The sequence below is a fragment of the Rhopalosiphum padi genome, chromosome 3, assembly GCF_020882245.1.
Source record: "Rhopalosiphum padi isolate XX-2018 chromosome 3, ASM2088224v1, whole genome shotgun sequence".
In the NCBI taxonomy this organism is placed as follows: Eukaryota; Metazoa; Arthropoda; class Insecta; order Hemiptera; family Aphididae; genus Rhopalosiphum; species Rhopalosiphum padi.
In genome coordinates, this window is record NC_083599.1 from 19,711,888 (window position 1) to 19,734,773 (window position 22,886).

A 22,886-nucleotide genomic window follows, 5' to 3' on the forward strand; every position below is an offset into this window, starting at 1 on the left:
TTTGTAATTTTATAATTATCAAATACCATTAGTATAAGTCAATATTCAATAGTAAACAGGGTATCTAGGTATTACTTTTTTATTTTATTATAATTTACAAGAGTTTATTATTTGAATCATTTAATTAAAATAATCGATGATATTATGATAGTCCTAAAATCACAAATGGTCTATTTTTTTTTGAATAAATGTAAGCACTACTGCACTAGTATTTTCAATTATTCTATTAATAAATTAATTTCATAGCTAATAATTTTGTGATTTTGATTAAATATGATAACCAGTGTGTAGTATTGAAAAGTTTTATTTTGGAAAAACTGTGGGAAATTGATGAATAAAAGTGGATGGATTTGAATGATGACCACTGATTTTTATTTTTTAGAATAAGTACTATCATTAATCATTATCCTTACATAATGTGGTAATTGATACCCATTCTTTGATAGTTTTATCTTTTTAGTCTGAATATTTTTGGCTACCAAAAATATTGACTACATACTAAAATTTGTTTTTTTACTTTTTGCTTATTAGGTTTATTTACCTACATCTACATTCATAATAATATATGTATAGTTATAGTACTATTGTACCTATCTAAGGTAGAAAGGTCTTAACAATTTAAGATTAATACAATTTACATATTATGCACTTGTTTCAGAAACTAATCTGCTGTATTTATTAACATTTAAATAGGTACAAATTTAATAATCAATTGATCGCATATTAGTTTATTAAAACTTTATATTTGACTCATAAACTAAAGTCAAACAAAAATAAATAGTAGTTTTATATTATTGTTTTGTTTGTCTTCTGGAAATAATTAAAAATAAAAATATTTTCTAATGCTTTAACATTGTTAATTTGTTTAATTTGTTAATTAAATAATAAAAATATACAATGTGTGCAATAATTTATTATAATGCTGTAATTACATATTTATTAGTTGGTGTATACAATTGGTATGCGTTTTATTTGTTACATAAAACATTTATTTGGGAATAAAATATACCCGATTAATAAAACATTTAAAGATTCATAGTCATTTGTATAAATAATTAACATGTTTAAATATACAAAAACATTTAAAGTATTAAATGAAAAAATATATGGTATAATATATATGGCACTATAGTAAATACTAATGAACGCATATATAATATAATAAATGTTATTGCTCAATGGATACATTAAAATCTACATATTATACCTCAAAAATATTATGTATTACAATTTTAAATGGGATTTCATTGAAAATTTAATCCAATGAATTACAATTTGATAATAAATTAATTGATATATAATATATTACATTCATATTTATTTGATATAAAAATTTAAAACGTTTTAACATAGTAACAAAATAAATTGTACTTAATAATATATTAACACAAAATTACTTTCATTCAGTCAATACATTTAGTGTAAGCAACTTCATATTTAATGGAGTTATGCATTATGACGATTAGTTGTTATGCATCATCTAGACGTTAGATTTTTTAACAATGCAGCCAACTTTTGAGATTTAAAATCTGTACGTAGTTGAATAAAATTGCTCAATATTGAATGATCCAAACCCACCTATGTCAATACAAATTTATTTAACTGGTTAATTAGACATACACACATATTTAAAAATTATATATTACCAATGTTTCTCCATAACACACTTGTTTTAAGTTCTCGTGTTTTACAAGTAGCAAATTACATAGAGCGTGTAAAGTATCAAATAAATCAATTACTAATGGTGATCCTAAATCTTTAACACATCTTCTATACTCATTCATATCACATATTGCACACATAGCGCCTAAAAATTTTGTTTTTTTTTTAATAAGCAATTAAGGGTATAGATGATTCACAAATAAATAATTACCAGCAGAGTTATAAGTATATTGTAACAAATGTTCATAAACAATACGATGGAATCTGATTCCGAGTTCTGCTAAAACAAGATCGGCATTTTTGGCATCCAAACATTGACGTATGTGTTTTATATTACTACTTAAATACTGAACAACAGATTTGCAAGCCTAAATAGCAAAAATAAATAATAAAACATCAAAAAGAGTTTTGTTAATTTATGTACTTACTACTGATGTCATTGTGTCTACATCTGTTTCTGGTTTAAAATCTGACTTTTTTTGTTCAGAAGAAAGACAAATCTTTATCCAACCAGTAATAGCATTTAAAGATCTAAAACAAGTTGATTATGTAAGTGAAAATATATATTTTTATATTTTTATGTTTTAATATTTTTATACTAACCTATCTAGACCAAAATCAATTTTTGATTCTATTTGTTCCAGTTTCTTTTTCTTAAAGCTAACACATTGAGAATACTTAGGAGTTGTACTAAAAAATTAAACAAAACACATTCACTAGAATTTATATTTAATAATTAGGTTAATAAGAAAAATTATTAATACATACATAATTAAAGGGACTAAAGTATCTGAAAGCTGGTTTTCAAATAATAAAATGATTGCATTGACTTGTTTTATGACTTCAAAAAAGTAAACATTAGGTGGATCATGAGTCTTTGCTTCTGGAATGGGTACAGACTGTACAGCTAATTCTAAGCCATAATCAACATAATCTTCAATCAAGTAAGATGTTAAGATTTCAAAAATTTGATAGCTATTTGAAGGGATATCAGATGATGAAGATAACTGAAAAATGTATAATATTAACAATTAAATTATTATTATTTTCTATGAATAATTATAACATGAGAATTAAGAAAAAATAAATTGGATCAATTATACAAATGATAAATACCGTACAACACCTATCCAATGCTTGATTAAATTCTTGAATCAGAGAGGTAGCTACATATTCTGATAAAAATGTTTCACCACCATAATCTTCAATATGCATTATATTAAAATTGGTACGGGTACTAATAACTGTTTGTAAATCTCTACGCAATTCTTGAAATCTAAAATAATAATAAAATTGCGATAAATATGTTTTAGTCATTATTATATTATAAATTATTGTTTCTCAATTTATTGACACTATAGACTAACACAATTTTTAGGGGGCTCTTTATATTCTTCTTTTAAACACGGTCACATGGATAGCTTTTTTTTTTTAGAGATTTTAGAATAAATAAAAACAATAATAAGTTCTATAACAGTCAGCAGCAGTAACAACGATAAACAAGTCAATTATTGGTTACAATAAAAATAGTTATTATCATGTACCTATATAGGCTATCAAATTTGATGAAAAAATAAAATTTGGACAGAGAAGTTCTAATAAGTAATATTTTTGTGATACATTGATATTTCAAGTAAGTAAAAATGATGAAAATTGTTAAAAATCTATAGTCGCTGTACTTCACTTATAACCAACTCATGGATTAATATTTGGGAAGCACTGATATAAATTGTATTTTAACAATAGTAGGTAATATAAATAATCAATATAATATATACCCAACTCAGGTAAGCAAATAACTCATCTTTTAAATATCAAATAAATTATAATTACCCGCCAGCTTGAATTTGTTTTTTCTGGTGTCCTTTAGATTCATAAAATCGTTGTAAAATGATTAAACATTTTTCTTTAAGATTTTTCAGTTCAGAACTGCAAACGATAAAAAAATTTAAAAAACATTATACTGATAAGATTAAACTGATAAAAAACATACATGAAGTATGAATCTAGATATTTTTGAAATATATTCTTTTGCATTTTATTTAAAAACATATCATCGTTTCCCATGTTTAAGCGTGATAGATTTTTAGACAATATTGATGTTCTAGAAAGAAAAAAATTATAAATTGGGCATAAATATATAAAACAATAATTTAATATTAAAATGGAAACATACTGTTTGTATAACTGAGATAGCTTTTCTAAATAGTTTGCTGTATCTTTAACTTCAGATAATATTGTTATAATATGGTTCTAAAATATATACATAATTAAAAAATAAAAGTAAAAGGTACAAGTGTCTTATGAAATAAAATAATACAAACATACTTGTAGTTTCAGTTGATAAATATTTAAAATAAATTTGGCCATAACTTGATCAGGGTTAGTAAATACAGATTCAATAATTTTCAGATTATTTTCACAAACCGGAATAATATCAGCAAACAGATTTTTTCCCGAAAGTGAGTTCTAAAGAGATATTTATTATAAAATGTTATTTATTTATGACTTAACAGTATTTAATATTACCGCTTGACTGTATTCAATAAAAGCATCTACACATTGAGAATAACCTTTGAAATGAGTTAATATTGTTGCAATTTCATTCATTCGCACTACATTTTTTCGAGAGTGGTTTTTAATAAATTCTTCAATTAACGAACGTTCAATTTCATCATATTTTTTAATTATTTTCATTTTTGCTTCTTCAAATCTAAAATGTTAAGTATAACATTTTCAAAGTGAATTAAACTAGAGATTTTTTCAAAAACTTACTTGCCTGGAGGAAGCTCTTGAGCTATAGGAAATAATTTTTGTATCACATCAGCTGCATCATCAATCTAAATTAAATTTACAATCGCATAAATACTTCTTGCCACAATTAAATAAGCAAAAAATATTCACATCCAACAGAAATGTTTTTACCTTTGTTGGATCATTAAAAATATCTATGGATAATGGACCAGCAGACATAAACTCCTCTAAATATCCGATAAGTTTATGAACTTGTACAGCTCTTGAACGTGGTGTATTAATTGATTCTAGTTGATCTCCAACATGAATAACTTTTGTGGCTACATAATTTATTCGTTCATCTAAATTTTGAAATATTGATATTCCAGTCTGTATAAAAACGTAGATATAATTTTAAGTAATATGTTCAGCATATAATTTAAATGAAATATTTAAGTACTTCTGTTAAAGAATCTATTTTTTAAAACCATATATATCTAAATATTTCCTTTTATAATCTCTATACAATCTAATTCTTTTACTTGATTTTCAAAATGTTTAAATTATAATTTAATTTATATATTTTTCATAACGTTGATACAATTTTTAAATATTTCATTAACAGATAAACAAAAAAAACGAAAGGATTAAATCTACCTTATTTTGCTCTTGAAGATTTTGAATTTGTACTGAATATAGAGATTCCTTTTCTCGACAAACTTGTTCTAACTTTTCACATTTTCTTTTTTGACGTTCTTGTAAAAATTTCAAGTCTCTGAAATTCGTGTAATTGATTAATATTAAGAAATATTCATGTTTTATAATTATTTATTATCATTATATCAAAGTATAGTACTTAATTGCTTGGACAAATGTATCCTGAACATCGTCTACTACCGCATTATCACTGTCAGCGCTGTTACCGAATACACGATAAGCTAAACGTTCTACAAATTCATCAGGATCATATGGATCCTACAAAACATAAGTAATAACGATATAGACATATTATTTTGTTTTTAAACAACATCATAATTTAAATATCTAAAATATTACCTGTTCCATTTCTTTTATGTATTGTTGCATCATTTTGTTGATGTAATTTCGTTAAGTGTATAATAAAAGAACAGAAAATAAAAATAATCGGTTAACGCGAAATATGCGGCAGCATATTACACGTACATTTTAATAAATAATAACTAAGCTATAACCGTTTGACAAAATAAAATTGAATTAATACGAAATTCCGATCGGCGGACCATTGCGATACGCGAATTTTGCAAATCGTTGTTATCAGTTTATCATTGTGAAAAGAGGAGGGCGTTATCCTGATGATTTGGCCGATAGGTTGACGACAGAGAAAAATTTCTAAACGAATAACGTGAAAAAAATATTCCATCAATAATATTTATTAACAAGACAATAATTCGTCTAGTTGGTTTTTTAAAATAAATTTTAGAATTTTATTAAACAAATAATGAAAATTTCAAATTTCGTGTCGTACTTTATTGTCGTTCACCGAACCGTCAGGTGTCCAACCGAGGACACATGTAAACTCACCGAATTTCGACGTATCTAAGGTTTCGGTGCGGATGTATCGTCCCCATCACAGTCGGTCTAATCTGTCGTTTCGCGCCCATTTGCCTTGTCCCCGTTCACGACCGTTGATAATAACAAACAATTCAAACAACACAGTCTTGCCTTTTGCGTCTGCTGCTGTCCAACCATATTACGCGCGTTTCAATAACTCAACATTAACTAAGTATTATAAAATATTAGTGTTTTTTTCAGCTTTTGATTTTTCCGTCCGCACAGTTTCAAGTGATTATCGTTCTCCGAAAAGACCTTTTTAAAAAGATCAAACTCAAATTTCGACCTAATCAATCCCCGGTAAGTGTGTGTTTTTTTCTAACAACATTTCAACATAGATTTATATCACCGCCGACGCGTTGTGGTGTTTGGAATGTTTGGATGTGTGTGATCTTTTACACCACTGCATTAACAAAACTCGAATGTCTGTTATGCTCTAATTGAAAAAGGTATTTGTTTTTTTTTTTGGCTGTTGCTTCACTAACGTAATTACTAAACAGGACTTTGAACTATCCACATCAAACATAAAAGAGTACATTTTTGCATTCATTGTTTTAGTTTTGATGAAGTAGGTATACACAATTTGATTTTGATATTTAAAAGTTAGTTATACTGAATAATTGATTATATTTAGATCCTCCACTTCTTATTAGACCAGTGTCCCTTGTCCCATCAAGTCCTTAGAAGTGGCTGTAACTAATTTAAATTTGGAATAAAATATTTAAAAATACAATTATTTCCAAGATATTTTTTAATTATTATAGTAATTTATTTTTGATTATTGACAAGTCCGGATTAAACCAGTCAGCTACCGAGACGATCTCAATAGGCCGCTTCAAATGTAGATCTTTGGAAAGAGTTTATAATAATTTGAATAATAATTGAGTTATGTACTTATGTACCTATATAGACATATAGACAATATAGTACGTAATTGGTTAACTTTACAATTAAAAATGAAAATACAATAGAATAAAAAGATAACTTATGGTGAAAATACATAATACAATCAACTATATAATAATCCTAAAATGAGATTTGTAATAAGTGCTCATTATGTTCTACATGATCAAGTAATAACTAGTGTAGTAATTATGTGACAATTTTTCTTAAACTTAACTTAATATACTTCAAATATTTTTAAGACAAAAATTATAAATTCAAATCAGAAATAATTTCTAGAAGATTGACCCTATGATAGTATCTTAAGATTACCACAGGTAGTTAAAAGAAATAACTACTGGGTTTAAATTTTTGGAAAATTTTTGTGAAAATGAAATGGGAAACCAATAAAATACCTATTGGTAGGTAATTACATAAAAAAAAGTTAGTTGCTTTACTGTGTAGTAGGTATTAAGTGTATCTAGTCATATGACACTGAAGTTATTGTAATATATGTTTTAAATTTGAATTATAAGATAAATCTTTATTAGATGTTTAATAATTTTGATCAGATACATTAATTCTGTTTATATTTTCAAAGATATTTTATTATAATATATTTAATATATAATAAAATATATTATATTGATATTCATAAATAGTAATTTTTTCTAATAATAATAATATAGGTGAACTAATTTTTTCAAAAAACAATTAGCTTATTAAATTGTAAAATAATATTAATTATTTTATATTTATATATTTTTTTGGACTAGGACTTTTTTTTACATCTTCTTTGATTTGGTTGCTCTAACACTATCTTAGTTGTCTTCTTTATCTTGTCCGATTTTACTTTCGTATTGTGACTTATTATCATATCTTCTGCTCTCCACAGTTGTCTAGCTGAGTTTTTGGCTGGATAGAAAGAAAACCTAGTAGGTTCATTAAATATTTCCCTTAGTTTTATGTTAATTTTTTATTTGTATTCATTATTTTCAGTATACATTTTAGAGCTGAGAATCTTTAATACTTTACTTTCTAATTTCATTAGACTTTTTAATTAAAATTGTAATTGTATATTTAAATATTTAATGTCGTCAAAATTTGTACTTCAATTAATCATAAAATAATTATTGTGACTTTATAATAAACTTTATTTTTATTTCCTGTAATACAATGTTCTGAGAAATATTGCATTGAATTTTCAAACTATTAGTGTTGAAATTAAAAATTTTAAGAATTAAAATAATTCACTAATTTTGTTATTTTAATGAATTTCTTAAAAATTTAAACTTACAACATTTATAGACAAAACTATTACTTGTACTTTTGAAATTTTTTAATTGATTAAAAACAAATTTTGAAAAAAAATCTGTATTACAATCTTTTTTACTCAACAACAAAAAAATGTATCACATACACAAAAATAGAAAATAAAAATCTTACCTAATCTGGCTCTGGTTATTAATTGTGTCTACTAATGCAATATTTTAATTTCTTATGGTCCACTAAAGATAAAATAATGGGCATCGCTGTAACCAGTTAAACCTAGTTCATGTAATTTAATTTTTACAAATTAAATAATATGATTTATTGACTCATGTAATCATGTCCAATTAGCAAGATTCATTGTGTTATATTTATCTGGATAAGATAATTTAAGTCAATTTATTTGTTTTGTAAATTGTAAATTTATTTATTTATTTTCAGTTGATATAATATTATTTAATACAAAATGGCTATGGCATCATCTTCGCATGTTGAAGAAGCTGTTGTTGAAGATCATGAAGAAGATGACGGTCCATTACTTATTTCAAAACTTGAGGTAAAACTTATAAAGGGATAATATATTAAAATAATACTGTTTGAAATGTTGAATAAGTACAGTACATGAATAAATATGTAATCTAATTGAAATTACGAACAATTCATTTTTATTTAATTTAATGATTATGTATAATATATGAGATAATTAATTTTGTCAATTAAATATGATACAGGGCCAAGGAATTACAAGTGGAGATATTAAAAAGCTTCAAGAAGCTGGATACCACACAATAGAGTCTGTTGCTTTTGCGACAAAAAAACATCTTATAACTATTAAAGGCATAAGTGAAGCAAAAGCTGATAAAATATTGGTAATTTTAAATATATAAAATAACATTTTTTTAAATTTATAACCTAAAATATGATAATATATTTCTTTACATGTTCATAATTGTTCATTATAGGCTGAAGCCTCAAAAATGGTTCCACTTGGTTTTACTTCCGCTACAATATTTCATCTTAAGAGATCTGAAATCATTCAATTAACTACTGGCTCAAAAGAATTAGATCGTCTATTAGGTGGTGGTATTGAAACTGGTTCAATCACGGAAATATTTGGAGAGTTTAGAACTGGTAAAACACAACTGTGCCATACTTTGGCTGTAACTTGTCAGGTATAAATAATTAATTTGTTAAAAACTAACTAGAAATAAATACTAAATGCGGAGAAACTATTTTACTTTGTTATCTTTGAGCTTTAACAGAAATACTGTATTCATTTTTCAAAATGTGTTAAACATTAAAAGTTATACAAAGAAACAATTCTTGTTAAGTATAAATCATTATATTAGTTGTGTGTTCCTTAGCTACCTATTGGTCAAAACGGAGGAGAAGGAAAATGTCTCTATATTGACACTGAAGGTACATTCAGGCCTGAACGATTGCTTTCAGTAGCTGAAAGATATCAGTTAGTAGGAAGTGACGTACTTGATAATATTGCTTGTGCCAGAGCATATAATACAGACCATCAAACACAATTATTATTGCAAGCTGGTGCTATGATGGCTGAATCTAGGTAAAATATTTTATATTATATATTTATATCTATAATATCTTCTATAATCTTAAGGCTTTATTGGTTTCAATGTGAGCATGGTGTTTAAGAGGACATAGAACCCGCATGTGTTGTCTCCATCTTACACACGTGCGATATAGCAAATTTTTGTACACCAGTTTCAATATTGTGCTGTTAGTTTTAACATTAGAATGAACTGACCTACTTATTATAAAATTCAAAGGTAAGATTATTATCGAGGGCCCCACGTAGCCTTTTATAGATATTATTATTTTTAAGTAAGTTATGACTTTTTTGAAACTGTACATTTTAAAATGACCATAATTTTCTTAAAAATAACAATATAAATAAAAAACTATGTGGGGCCTCGGATAATAATCTCATCTTTGAATTTTATAATAGGTAGGTCAGTTCACTCTAATGTTAAAACTAACAGCACAATATTGATACTGGTGAATAAAAATTTGCTATGTCGCATGTGTGTAAGATGGAGACAACACAATATGCGGGTTCTACGTCCTCTTAAGTATTTTCTGTTAATTTATCATTTAGAGTATTTAGACACTCACATTTTTTTACTTCAATAAATGTTAACGTCAGGACCTATTTATAAAATATCAAAAATAAAACCTCAGTGATGTCACTCATGAATTATCCTTAAATATTAATAATTTTTGGTCTTTTAAGTGATGTTGAAATGTAAAATACACATTAATATCATAACTTAGGTATTCTGTTAAAATCAAATAAAAATTATTATTTTTCAAAAATAAATTATACATCAATAACCATCTACCTCCCTAATCAATTATTTAAAAAAAAATGTATTTTGTTGTTTAAAAATAACTAAATTATTTTGTATTTATAATAAGTACAAAATTATTATTCATTTTTCAGATATGCATTACTGATTGTGGATAGTGCCATGGCTTTATATAGAACTGATTATTCTGGTAGAGGTGAATTATCTGCTAGACAGAATCATTTGGCTAGATTTCTCAGAATGCTATTACGTCTTGCAGATGAGGTAAAAATTAAATTTTAATATTTATAATGTTTACTTCATGACAGTGCTATAACATACATCTAAGCAGTCACAGGAGTAGTCTTTTTAAAGGCCCATATATTATGTAACTTAAAAATGTTTAATTTGTAATTTATATAATTTCAGTAATAGTTTTGTATAGGAATAATTTATTATTGTATATTTTTCTATTTATGAATTTATAATAGTGATAGTAGAAAATAATGTATAACATTGTATACAAATGTAAAATTAAGAATTAAAGTATTGATGTCATTATAATTATTTTAATACAACTTAAAGCTTGATTTGAATCCACAGAGAACAGTTTTACATTTGATTGATTTTCTTAATCCATATAATTTGTCAAAATCATCTTAGTGATTTAATTGAGGAATTTATGATTTTCTATTAACTTAAAGACGTTCAGATTTTATTGGCAAAATTTTAACAGTAAAGAAAGTAAATAAAAACTAAAACTTAAAAAGTATTTATGAAACCGCTTCTTTACATTTTTATAAATAATATCTATATTTTTATATATTTATATACGGTGTATCATGAAGATATGACAATTTTACATTAAAATTACATTTGAATATATTAGATCATCGAGATACACTCTGTGTGTATATTTGAATACTATTACTATAAGTTACTCCAAAATTCTACCAGTTTGTTTAACTTTTAGTAACTCCAGAGAGCATTTTTTTTAAATTATGTCTTTAAGAAACTAATGGTTTGTGGTTACTTAATAGTTAATATAAAAAATGGACAATATTAAGAAATAAAAACTAAACAATTATTCGAGATTTTTTTTTAACCTAGTTAGGGAAATTAATTTTCAAATTTGTTGAAAAATTATTTTTTCTTTTATTTATGTGAATTAAGTTATTTAATAATTTAATAATCGAAATATTATGTTATCAAGTATCTTTAGGAATTTCATGTATGGCTTAAAAATTATCCTTTACATTAGGGAATAAAAATTCTAGTTGCAGCACTGCCTTAGGTTAGAATACTTAATAACATCGATACTAAACTATATTTTTCAGTTTGGTGTTGCTGTAGTAATAACCAATCAAGTAGTTGCTCAAGTAGATGGGGCTTCTATGTTTGCGGCAGATCCAAAAAAACCTGTTGGCGGAAATATAATGGCTCATGCGTCTACAACTAGATTGTACTTGCGTAAAGGCAGAGGTGAAACAAGAATATGCAAGATATATGATTCTCCTTGTTTACCAGAGTCCGAAGCAATGTTTGCTATTAATGCTGATGGAATTGGAGACGCTAAAGAGTAAATTGAATATAATTTTTTTTTTTTTGTTATAAAATTTTCATTCATAAGAATACCACATTTTAAGTATGTTTAGTTAAAACAATTATTTTTATTGTGTAGATTAAAAAAGTTAAAAAAATTTTTTTTGACATTTCCTAATCTAAAAATAATAAAATTATATTACATTTTTTTAAATTATTCTTATGTTGACATGTTATTTTGTATAATTATCTTTTATATTAAATATAATTTATCCTACGCTTGTATATTATGATAGTGTTTTTTTTTTCAGAAGTAATATTAGTTCTTGTATGCAATTATTGTATTATCATGTGCATATCTATTGTAAATATTTTATAATAACTGATATTGTATTTAAACAATACAAAATTTATATATTAAAAATATTGATCTGATGTCATGTCATGAATTATTACATAGTTTTTTTATTTAGATAATAGATATTGTAGTATTATGTTTTAAATCAGTGGTCGGCAACCGGCGGCCCGTGGGCCGCATCCGGCCCGCGAGTCTATTAAATACGGCCCGCTTTAAATTCTATAACAACGAAATTTAATTGAATATCATATAAAAAAAATCATGTATAAATATAGTTGAACGTTTCTATCAGTCATATTTTATAATAGTGGATATACCTTGACACTTTGACAGTTACCGATAAGATAGAGTAGATACGACGAGTGTATTTGGGTTATAATCTTAATTTTCGATTGTGCTCAGTAACATTGCGTTTTTCATACGGGTATGAAATACTTCAGTATGTTTGGATCCATTTACGTATGTGAACAGGCATTTTCTCATATGAAAAAAATTAAAAACCCATACCGTTCACGCTTAACTGATGATCATCTCCACCATGTACTTAGAGCCAGCACAAGTAATTTTAATGTGGTAATTGAAAACATAATAAACAATATCCAACAACAAAAATCACATTAAGCCTATTAAGCAGTTGTAATTTCCATACTTTTATATTATAATAATATTATTAAAAACTGTAATTTTTATGTTCTATTAATCTATTATTTTAAAGTTTTAAACAGTTATTTTTTTTCTTAGTAAATAATTTGGTATATAAAATTTTAATTTTTGTCTGGCCCGCAAACTCTTTTTAATTTATGAATGTGGCCCGGGAGTCTAAAAAGGTTGCCGACCACTGTTTTAAATACTTCTATGTTCATACTGTAGTCGCTAAATAAACCTATTATTTAGCACCTATAATGGGTGGGTACCTATATATCCAATAGTTTTGCATTTGTATTTTTTGGTATGTTCTATGACCAAACACATTAGAATGGTTATTTTATTTAACTAAATTACATTTATGGATTACATGCAATTATATCATGTCAATCATTTACCATTGGTCTTTACAATTTGTATTTCGCAAGTATTTTTTTTTTTTATTAACTATTTAACAGCAATTCTTCATCATAAAAAAAAATTGTTTTAATTATTAAAATGTTTATTACTTAATTGAAATGAATAAGATTTTACATTGATGTTGTATTACAAGCATTAAGTCAATGAAGTATCTACTTATTCTACTTATTATTATTATCTATTAGATATCACTATAAGATACAATTTTATTACATTAAAAACTGTACTTAATTAATCTACTAATACTAATAATTGAATTATTATGAACATCTAATACTTATGTTATATGTTTATATTTATAACTTATCAAATTTTAATAGAATGTTATTTTAAATCAGCAAAACACATTCATTTAACACTATAGAGTACAAAGAATTTAAAGTTTCTAAAATCTAAGGTATAAAGTTATATAACAAACATCGTAAATACATGATAATTTAAAACTTAAAGAATATAATTAATAATTATTAATAAATAATAAATGCTATATTATTTTTATTTCTAGTATTGTTAGTGTATAATTCTAATTTTGTTTTCACACAACACACACTATAGATATTTAAAAAATATTTTCCTTAAACTAAAACATTCAAAATATTCATATACTTAAATACTAGATATTGAGGGTTTCTTTTTGAAAATTCAGAACTACTAAAAATTAAACACTTGCAATATTTAAATTTTATGAACAATTATTATTTCTATAAATAAAACTTGAATCATTTTAAATACATTTTCATCAAAATAAATTTTAAAATAGCCATTTAATAAAATTATAAATAAGTCATATGGTTTGATATAATTATGTACTTCCGAATTTCTTTCTTCTTTGTTCAATACTATAACACTAGAAGTCACTAACTGACCTAACTATTTGTCTTGTCAATTTAAACATTTGAAAAAATTGTTTGATTCGTAGAATGCTATGCTTACTAAACCATTCAAACAAATATATAATTTTTATTTGGTTTAGGACTATTTTGCTATTTCTATTTTAATATAAATTCATTATTTTAAATCTAATTGGTCATTTATTACTTATTAATTAAGTTTTGTACTTTTTATCTTGTGAAACTTACTTGTCAGATGTAACTTGAATTTTTTTTATTATTTTGATGTATTTTAAAAATGTGTATAAAAGCAACAATATTAGTTTGATTATAATTGTATAAATTATATTATTTTTGTTTTCAAGAAGAATATTATTTTGTTTTCATAATCAGATAATAAAATGATAAATGACTCAAGATTTTCAGATATATTTTAAATAATATATTAGATGAAGTTGGATACGTGAATTTTACTCAACCTATTAATTTTTTTCTCACACATTTACAAAGTATCAAGTAATATTTATAATAAATAGCCAATATAGATATTATAACACCTGGTAATAGCAAAACTGACAATTTTACTATAAATTATGTCAATAACTTTTTGTTGCTCTTTTTTTCTTTTTTGACATATTATTTCTAGCTGACTAAGGGGAAAAAATAATATTGTTTTTAATTATTTTTATTTTTATATAATTGCAATGAAACTAAATATTTTTGTTTTTAATATATTTATTAAATTATTTTTCAATCAAAAATTGAGAAATAGAAGAAATTAACTTTAAGTATTGATCAATGTAAGTTGTAAAAATATAATTGTAGTTAAATATTTTTAAATTATAACCATTATAATTATTATTATGTATTATCATTGAATATTTTACTATAGTATAGAACGAATAACATACATTAATAATATTTCTAAAAAGTAATAGTTACACATTATGAAGGACGAAGGTGAAGTATTGTGAAACGTGTTCTTTTCATGTGGTACTTGAAAATAAAAAAAAATGTGCAAGTGAGTATCGCTTTGCTGTATAGTGGAGATGGAGAATAGGTCACTGGTCAGTGGTCACTATAATGGATGTGTTAAATTTGAATGCAATGACAGGTATCATTGTATACGAAAACCGATTCTAAACGGAGATGATTTGTCAAACAATGATAATTAGTTGGATATATTATATTATTACCTATATTTAAATTGTAATATATCGTTATTTTACGCGATTTCGTAAAAAATTTAATTTCATACGCTCATAAAATTTTTTCTATGTTGACACTGGAATTTTTTTTTACACTTACTTGAAGAAAAACTTATGAATAACCTTGTATTGGGTTTTTTTAACCTTAGGTATAAATTACAAAAATTTTATGAATTTTTAACTTCAAAATTCCTTGCAAATTTTCGCGGTATTGATATATTTCGTAAACATTTGAACTTTAAATGCTTATAAACAAAAATTGTGACTAACGATTTTTGTTTTTTTTTTTTACTACGATAAGTACAACTTATAATAAACCTTGTATAACATTTTAAAGATTTTTTGGAATGACAAATTTTTTTAATCGGAATTTTAAGAAAAAAAATTTTGAAAAATCGAAAATTTCAATGGTTTATAAATAGTTTAAAAAAATTCTAAATTTTTTTGAAAATTTAATAGTAATTATATAACGCTAATATAAACATTTGGTGAATATTTCAAGTATTTACATTATTTACAATGATTCGTTTTTGAGTTACAGCAAAATCAAAAAATCGATTTTGTCGAAAAGTGGTTATGCGTAAAAGTTTCCGTTTTTCCGTTATTTTTCAGGGTTTTTCTTGACGCTTTTGAAAACTACTGAACATTTTTTACTTTTGACCCCCTAAAGTACCAACTAGATGAATTTTCCTTTTCAAAGTGGGACTGAAGTCAAAAATCAAAGCATTATTACTACTCCAAAACGTGATGACAGACATAAAAATAAAAAAAAATATAAAAAAAAACACACATCTTTGTAGAACCAATACATTTATCACTCCGTTCAGAATCCAAAATGAAAATTTCAAATTTATTTGGTATTAAAACAAAAAATTCAGCCTTTGCTTCGATACATAATCAAATATTAACATATATTTTATATTATAATATAAATATTACAATTATTTTAATGTAATTATTAATCAAAACATAAAAATTAATATACCGACACAATCACGATTGTATTTATACTTTAATTAAAGTATTTGATTCCAATTAATTTAATTGTGTATGATTCATCACTTTTTTTTAGTATTGAGTTCTGATAACCATTCGGAGATCCTTGTATCTAATGAATTTTGAAGGATTTTTGCCAAATTATAATCACTAGTTGGCTAAAAGTTATATAAATTATATATTAGAATTCTGAAGTATTAATAGAATGTCATTAAATAAATGCTACAGTACTTTTAGTATACATAAAAATGTTGTTAGTGTTATGTTTTTGTTGTTCATGTTAAATGTACATAATCAACAAAAATATAAAATATTATTAAACTTATTTTAAAGTTTAAGGTGATTTGAGATTCCCAGCTGTTTTATCTACCAAAATAGACTTACTATCTATTGTCGATTCTAGTTTATACTGACTATTCTAGCAATTGGATAAAAATTCGGAAAATATATTTGAATTTTACATGAAAACATCTCCACATTTTGAAATTGAACACTTAACCCTTCAAAATTAGATTTTAATTATCAAATGAAGATGTTAATGTACACTATTTGTATTCTTTCTCCTGCCTATGTGAATATTTATGCTCAGCAGAACTGCAGAACCAACCATGTGTCCATGTGTCAATAGTTTTAGTGTTATATTGAAATGATTTATCATTTGAATTTAGTTAAGAATATTATCCGTGTTCCTATATTGGTTTTTACACAATATTTAATTTTTTATGGAAGTTGTATTATGTAAAATGTTATGATTTAAAATTAAAATATTGTAAAAAGACATAGTTGATATTCTTAAGTTTTAGTTTAATAATGGCTCAAATAACTCTTATACTAAAGCTAATAGCATAATAGGTTCTGATAAATGTATAATTAGCTATGCTTATTTATATTGTTTATCAGAGATAAAACAAATAGTGCGCTAACATTCTCTTATAATTTTTAAATTTTAAATTATTTGAACTGAAATATATAAGAAAGTTGATTTTAAGTAAACATCACAAATTAAATTATGTTTTCAGAAATTGTATCGAATAACTAGATTGAATAAAATACAAAATTATTAATATTTTGTTATTACATTATTGATATGATCATGTATGAGTGGGAGTGGGAGTATTCGGCAATTTCAGTCATATACACATCAGCGGTGACTCTCAAATTAATTTAATTCTATAAGGCGACCCTCTCCTCTTCCAACTCACATTATGTAAGTTTTAAAGTTTATAATATATACTTACTTAATGTATATAAATTAAATTTTTTATTTTAATAATCCAAAACCAAAAAAAGTACAAAATATGCATAGTATATAACTTTTTCTCTTGGTGTTAAATGGCAACCCCCTTAAATATTTAATATGTATATACTACAGTTACTAAACAACAACAGAGGATTTTTTAAATTTTTTTTATTGAATAGAGTATATATTTTAACTTTATATACTTACATGATAAAACATCAATGCATTTAAAAAAACTTGTTTGATATCATCAATAATGTGAGGGAGTCTTGTATAATACGTATTCAATTCAAAACGGTTCGTAATAATATTCAAACTTACTGGATTAGAAATCTTCTCGTAATATGTTGGAATCTATATTAGAATAACAATAAATTGATTATTAAAAACCAATTGCTCAAAACAAAATTTAGTATTTATAGATTTTTTTCCGTCATAGACTTTTGCGGCTAGCATCTTATCGTAACATTTTTACAAAAAAAAATTTTAATATAAATTTACGTATATTTATATTAATATATTTGGTGGCTCGCGAGTCTCTTCTCGTTGCCTACGGCCACCCCTAGTATATACCTACTTTATTTACATTATATTTAAGAGCAGTTTATTAATACCTAAACCAATCATTTCGGACCATATTCGTAACCTTCAAAGGGGTTCTACAATTTCTGAATAAGTTCATCTTGGTGAAATAATACTTTTTGGTGATTAAATTTCAAATCTATTTGCCACTATTTCTTTTCTATCTACGTTATATAAAGTTTGACTTCCATCATAACTGAATTAAACCTATTACTATGAATTCTCATTTTTATAGTATGCTTCTTTTCAATGTCATCTGAAGAAGTCTTTGCAGTCCTTTTTGCAATAATATCCACTCGTGATACTGCACCAAATCCTAATGGGATCGCCGCACTAATTTTATACCTCTGTCGAAATGTTCTCACTTTTCTCCAAATTGCACAATCTTTAATAAATTACTGACCGAAAGTCTATTTAGAAATCTATTTAGAAATGTAGCAGAGTAACAATAATTTTAAAATCCAGCAATCCAGCCGATGTTATGATCGATCTATTTCTAGTCTACATTTCTCAAGCAAAATATTTACATCTTTTGTATTAAAACAAATTGGAAGAAATTTTTTATCAACCTTATTAATTGATCAACATAAGTTTTTCACCGGACCCGCAACGATTACTAGTGCTATTGTAATGCTTTTCATGTCCATGAATCATTCGATGCAAAACGACAAGTTGATGTAATCTATTGGCTTATTCTAAAATGCGAATTGAAGCCCATTAATTGACTTCAGAATTCAGATAATCAAGAACTTAAATCTTAAAAGAACCCAATTATTTACGATACTATACGAATGAAATAATTAACAATTAATAGACGATAAAAGTTTATTACAAATTGTAAGTTTTCTAATCCTCACCTGTAGATTTAAAACAGTTTGTCAAACATTTTTCGATGTATTTATGCTATTCGTTTTTGATAAACTGAAAACTGGTGATGCAATTATATTTCCAAGTTCTTTAATAGCTAGAAAATAATGTTTGCTTTAATTTATTTAAGTTTGGTTTTATTAATAAAGACATAAAAATACTCGAAATGCAATTGTTCATAGTTTCATCAAAATTATTTGTCAAATCAATTTCTAACTTTGACGTCACCTCTGATGTATTTATAGTATTATTGTTAATATTTTCTAGCTTAGTCAATACAACCCTGTAACAATAAGTGTTATTTTATTAGTCAAATATGTATATTGTATATAGTATAAAAATTGTATTTATATTTTATTTTAATTATTTAATTAAAGTACAAAAAACCTTGAAACATTTAAAATGTCAGATAGATTGTTGTGACTCAAAACAGATTTTGTAATTTCAATATAATATTTATTTCGATTTTGTAAATCCTTAATTGTTTCTTTATTTTTATAAGTTTCACCAATTGTATCTAAAAAACAATTATCAACTAAATATTTTAGTTCGAATGCGCGTTTATTTATTTCTTTATGTAACCTGAAACAAGTCAACAAAAAAATGGAAAAATGTAAGTACTTTAATGTTTATATTTAACTTAAATTAAAATTAGTATGTTAAATATTACATTTCTGTTTCTTTATCAATTTCTTCATGTATAGCTGTTTTTACAATTTTAAAATGATCAATTTGCTTTTCTATTTCTTTTAAAGAAAAATCTAGATTTTTGTTATTTGATCTGTAAATACATTATAATTAGTTTGTATAATGTACTATGTAGTATGTACTATGTACTATGTATATCTAGTTAGAATCAAAGTTATTATTTTTTTTTATCATAATTAATTGTTTGTAAAATAAAGACTGCAAAAAAATATTCATGGTCCGCTATTTGATAACTTAATTTCGAATAATTTATACTTTAATAACGTTAGTACCTAAATAATAGTAAGATATATAATTAGTGATGGTATAGTTCTTTTTAAAAATCAGCTAGTTCAAGTTCAATTTCAAGATATTAAGTATGAACTAGTTCAAATTCTAGTTCATAATTTTTTTTTTGTAGTTTAAAATTTAGATGTGAAAATAGAAATAACCATGGGTAAATATTAATTTAGCCATGTAAATTACTAATAAGCTGGTGAATTGATTAAATTACTTAGTATTTTTTCCGTTGAGATGTTATCGCTTAATTAGTTTTAATTTTTAATAATTTATTATAATAGCCATACATAATAGTATTTATGTTTGGTTTGTCCATATACCTTATAATATGTACTAAGTATATATGCGTTTGTCTATGTTTTTGTGTTATTTATAGGCAACTACATAGCCATGATAATTGAAACCATTGAAGTATTCAACACTTCAACGACATAAATATAACTATGATCTATGAAAATTAAATTGGAATGAACTAAAAACATTTAAGATTTTAAATTATAATACATAAGAACTTAGTTCAAGTTCAAGTTCTTTTATTGAAAATTGAACTCGTTTAAGTCAAGTTCACACAATATGGACGCGTTCTTTCCCGTCATTATATATAAGTAAGTAAATAAGTATTAAGTATAATAGTATAAAGTACATTATAATGATATAAAATAATAATTTAGTTTTTATTTTAATATTATAAGATATATTAGATTTATTAGATTTATAATCAATTTAATAATTAAATATGTAGGTCTTATTTTAACATTTAAAATGTTTCTATTATATAATATGTATGTATTTTGTTAGTGTTCTTTAACAATATGACTGATACTCTGACAGCCAAAAAAAAAATAAATATATTATTAGGTAAAAGTTAATATCTTAATATATAATATTTTATTTATTATCATAGAATATTTATCATACTCTAGTTTGAATTTTTCTAGTAGCACGTTTGAATTTATTTCTTTGCGAAACTTTTCAAGAACTTTATAGTTATGATTATGATGGGAATGTAAATGGCAGAATTGGCACAACAAAATTGAACATTGAGTACAGAAAACATCTGCATACGTCTGAAATAAAACATTATAAATTAAATATAATAGGTATAAGGTAAATGTAATTTGTTAAAACACATAAAAATATTAAGATAAGGACTGAGCGTAGAGAGATAAATTTGAGGACAACATTGTTAGAAATAGTACAATAACATATATAGCATATAACTTTGTCCATATATAACCATGAATGCAGAGCCGTATAAAAGGGAACAATTAGAGTAAGTGCCCCAGGGCGGCAAAAGTAACAATATTTTAAAGGGTGGCAAAAAAGCCCATAAAGCCACCCCTCTTTAAGAGGACGCCATAACCGCATGTGTTGTCTCTGTCTTGTTAACGTACATCATAATACATTTTCGTTCAGCAGAATACATTTTGTGATGTTAGCTTTAATATTAGAATAAATTTACTTATTATCAAATTTAAAGGTAAGACTATTATCTAGACAATGACATATGATTTTATTGATATTATTATTTTAAAGTGAGTTATGAACATTTTAGAGTAGTAAAATTTTACATAGCTATAACTCACTTTAAAATAATAATATCAATAAAATCATATGTCATTGTTTATAGATAATAGTCTTACCTTTAAATTTGATAATAGGTAAATTTACTCTAATATTAAAGCTAACATCACAAAATGTATTCTTCTTAACGAAAATTTGTTATGATGTACGTTAGTAAGACAGAGACAACACATGCGGGTATGGCGTCCTCTTAACCACCCATTTATTTTAGTTTTTTTTTTTAAGTTATAATATTCAAATATATGTTTTTTTATTTCTTTTATAAATTTAAAAATATCTTACATTTGTACAAATAGGACATACAGGAAATTCTTCTAATATTGGATAAGTCATTATTACATTTGGGTTATGATCTTCGTTAATATTCAAATGTGATGATCCAATAGGATATTCAATCAGTTGGCCTTTTGTGACTGTTAGACATTTGCATTTCACTCCTATATCTTAACAATGTTTTAAGGTACATTAAAATATTGAAACTTAATATCAGTAAATTATCTAAAATGAACAAATAAATAGTAATAAATAAAGTTCTAATAGAAAATTAACCTGAATCCGAGTTTTCCTTTGCTATGCAATCTTTACAAATAAAATGCAAGCAATCTAAAATTTTGGACTCGCCAGTTAACTGCATATTACAAATTACACATTTTCCTATAGACCAAATATCGATTGCTCCATGGACATCGTCGATTTTAACTTCAGAAGTTGACGTTGAAGCCATTGTTTTAAATCTGTAATACACTTTTAATATAAGGCTTGTCTATAATTGCTAAATTATTTATTATATATTTTAATATTATACTAAAACACATAACACATATATGTATATATTATAGGTACAGAGGAACAGAAGATACACATTAACATTTTAAAAATGAGGATGTTGTTTGAGTATAGGAAAATTTAATAACATAATATATAAATAATATAATTAATTCAATAATACTTGTATGTTTAAGAAATGCAACTCTTTTTATAATATTTGTCATTATGTATTTTGTCAGTCTATCTAGTCATTACCCTTAATTTTAATAAATATTTAATTATTCTAATTTCTTTTGCACTTAAGATCTATAATAAGTAGGTACTTAGTTTGCACTATATTCTGGTAAATACTAAATACTAAAATGTCGTAACTGACGTACAGTCTCAAAAACCTATATTGATGTAGGG

The 22,886-nt window shown here is 24.7% G+C and overlaps 3 protein-coding genes across 3 annotated transcripts; 1 reads left to right on the top strand and 2 right to left on the bottom strand.

Annotated features, from left to right (window-relative positions):
• Positions 1–893: 893 nt before the first annotated feature.
• LOC132926508 (exocyst complex component 5) lies at positions 894–5,689 on the bottom strand. The gene is made up of 17 exons (XM_060990873.1): positions 5,452–5,689; positions 5,252–5,370; positions 5,053–5,170; positions 4,588–4,785; positions 4,438–4,502; positions 4,192–4,375; positions 3,991–4,131; positions 3,839–3,915; positions 3,656–3,766; positions 3,496–3,591; positions 2,779–2,938; positions 2,431–2,669; positions 2,266–2,352; positions 2,091–2,193; positions 1,874–2,030; positions 1,647–1,807; positions 894–1,578 (listed from the first exon to the last, which is right to left on the bottom strand). The coding sequence occupies exons 1-17, from the start codon at positions 5,482–5,484 to the stop codon at positions 1,477–1,479; spliced, it is 2,151 nt and encodes a 716-aa protein (XP_060846856.1). The 5' UTR covers positions 5,485–5,689; the 3' UTR covers positions 894–1,476.
• Positions 5,690–5,831: 142 nt separating this feature from the next.
• Positions 5,832–12,445, top strand: LOC132926509 (DNA repair protein RAD51 homolog A). The gene is made up of 7 exons (XM_060990874.1): positions 5,832–6,285; positions 8,578–8,692; positions 8,868–9,005; positions 9,099–9,308; positions 9,501–9,709; positions 10,607–10,736; positions 11,789–12,445. Exons 2-7 carry the CDS (start codon positions 8,603–8,605, stop codon positions 12,032–12,034), a joined length of 1,023 nt encoding a protein of 340 aa, XP_060846857.1. The 5' UTR covers positions 5,832–6,285; positions 8,578–8,602; the 3' UTR covers positions 12,035–12,445.
• Positions 12,446–16,444: 3,999 nt separating this feature from the next.
• On the bottom strand, positions 16,445–22,436 carry LOC132927042 (transcription intermediary factor 1-alpha-like). Its single transcript, XM_060991497.1, has 9 exons — positions 22,260–22,436; positions 21,993–22,153; positions 21,045–21,193; positions 19,810–19,920; positions 19,527–19,721; positions 19,301–19,422; positions 19,130–19,236; positions 17,898–18,044; positions 16,445–16,608 (listed from the first exon to the last, which is right to left on the bottom strand). The coding sequence occupies exons 1-7, from the start codon at positions 22,432–22,434 to the stop codon at positions 19,151–19,153; spliced, it is 999 nt and encodes a 332-aa protein (XP_060847480.1). The 5' UTR covers positions 22,435–22,436; the 3' UTR covers positions 16,445–16,608; positions 17,898–18,044; positions 19,130–19,150.
• Positions 22,437–22,886: the final 450 nt, after the last annotated feature.

Coding starts and splice junctions, on each gene's coding strand:
- LOC132926508 (XM_060990873.1), bottom strand. CDS start 5,484: ATGATGCAACAATACATAAAAGAAATGGAACAG. Junction 5,371..5,451: donor ACATAAAAGAAATGGAACAG/GTAATATTTTAG, acceptor TATGTTTTGTAG/GATCCATATGATCCTGATGA. Junction 2,194..2,265: donor ATTGATTTTGGTCTAGATAG/GTTAGTATAAAA, acceptor AACTTGTTTTAG/ATCTTTAAATGCTATTACTG.
- LOC132926509 (XM_060990874.1), top strand. CDS start 8,603: ATGGCTATGGCATCATCTTCGCATGTTGAAGAAGCTGTTGTTGAAGAT. Junction 9,309..9,500: donor CTTTGGCTGTAACTTGTCAG/GTATAAATAATT, acceptor TGTGTTCCTTAG/CTACCTATTGGTCAAAACGG. Junction 10,737..11,788: donor TATTACGTCTTGCAGATGAG/GTAAAAATTAAA, acceptor TATATTTTTCAG/TTTGGTGTTGCTGTAGTAAT.
- LOC132927042 (XM_060991497.1), bottom strand. CDS start 22,434: ATGGCTTCAACGTCAACTTCTGAAGTTAAAATCGACGATGTCCATGGA. Junction 19,921..21,044: donor CTAGAAAAATTCAAACTAGA/GTATGATAAATA, acceptor ATGTATTTACAG/ATCAAATAACAAAAATCTAG. Junction 19,423..19,526: donor GACATTTTAAATGTTTCAAG/GTTTTTTGTACT, acceptor TTATTGTTACAG/GGTTGTATTGACTAAGCTAG.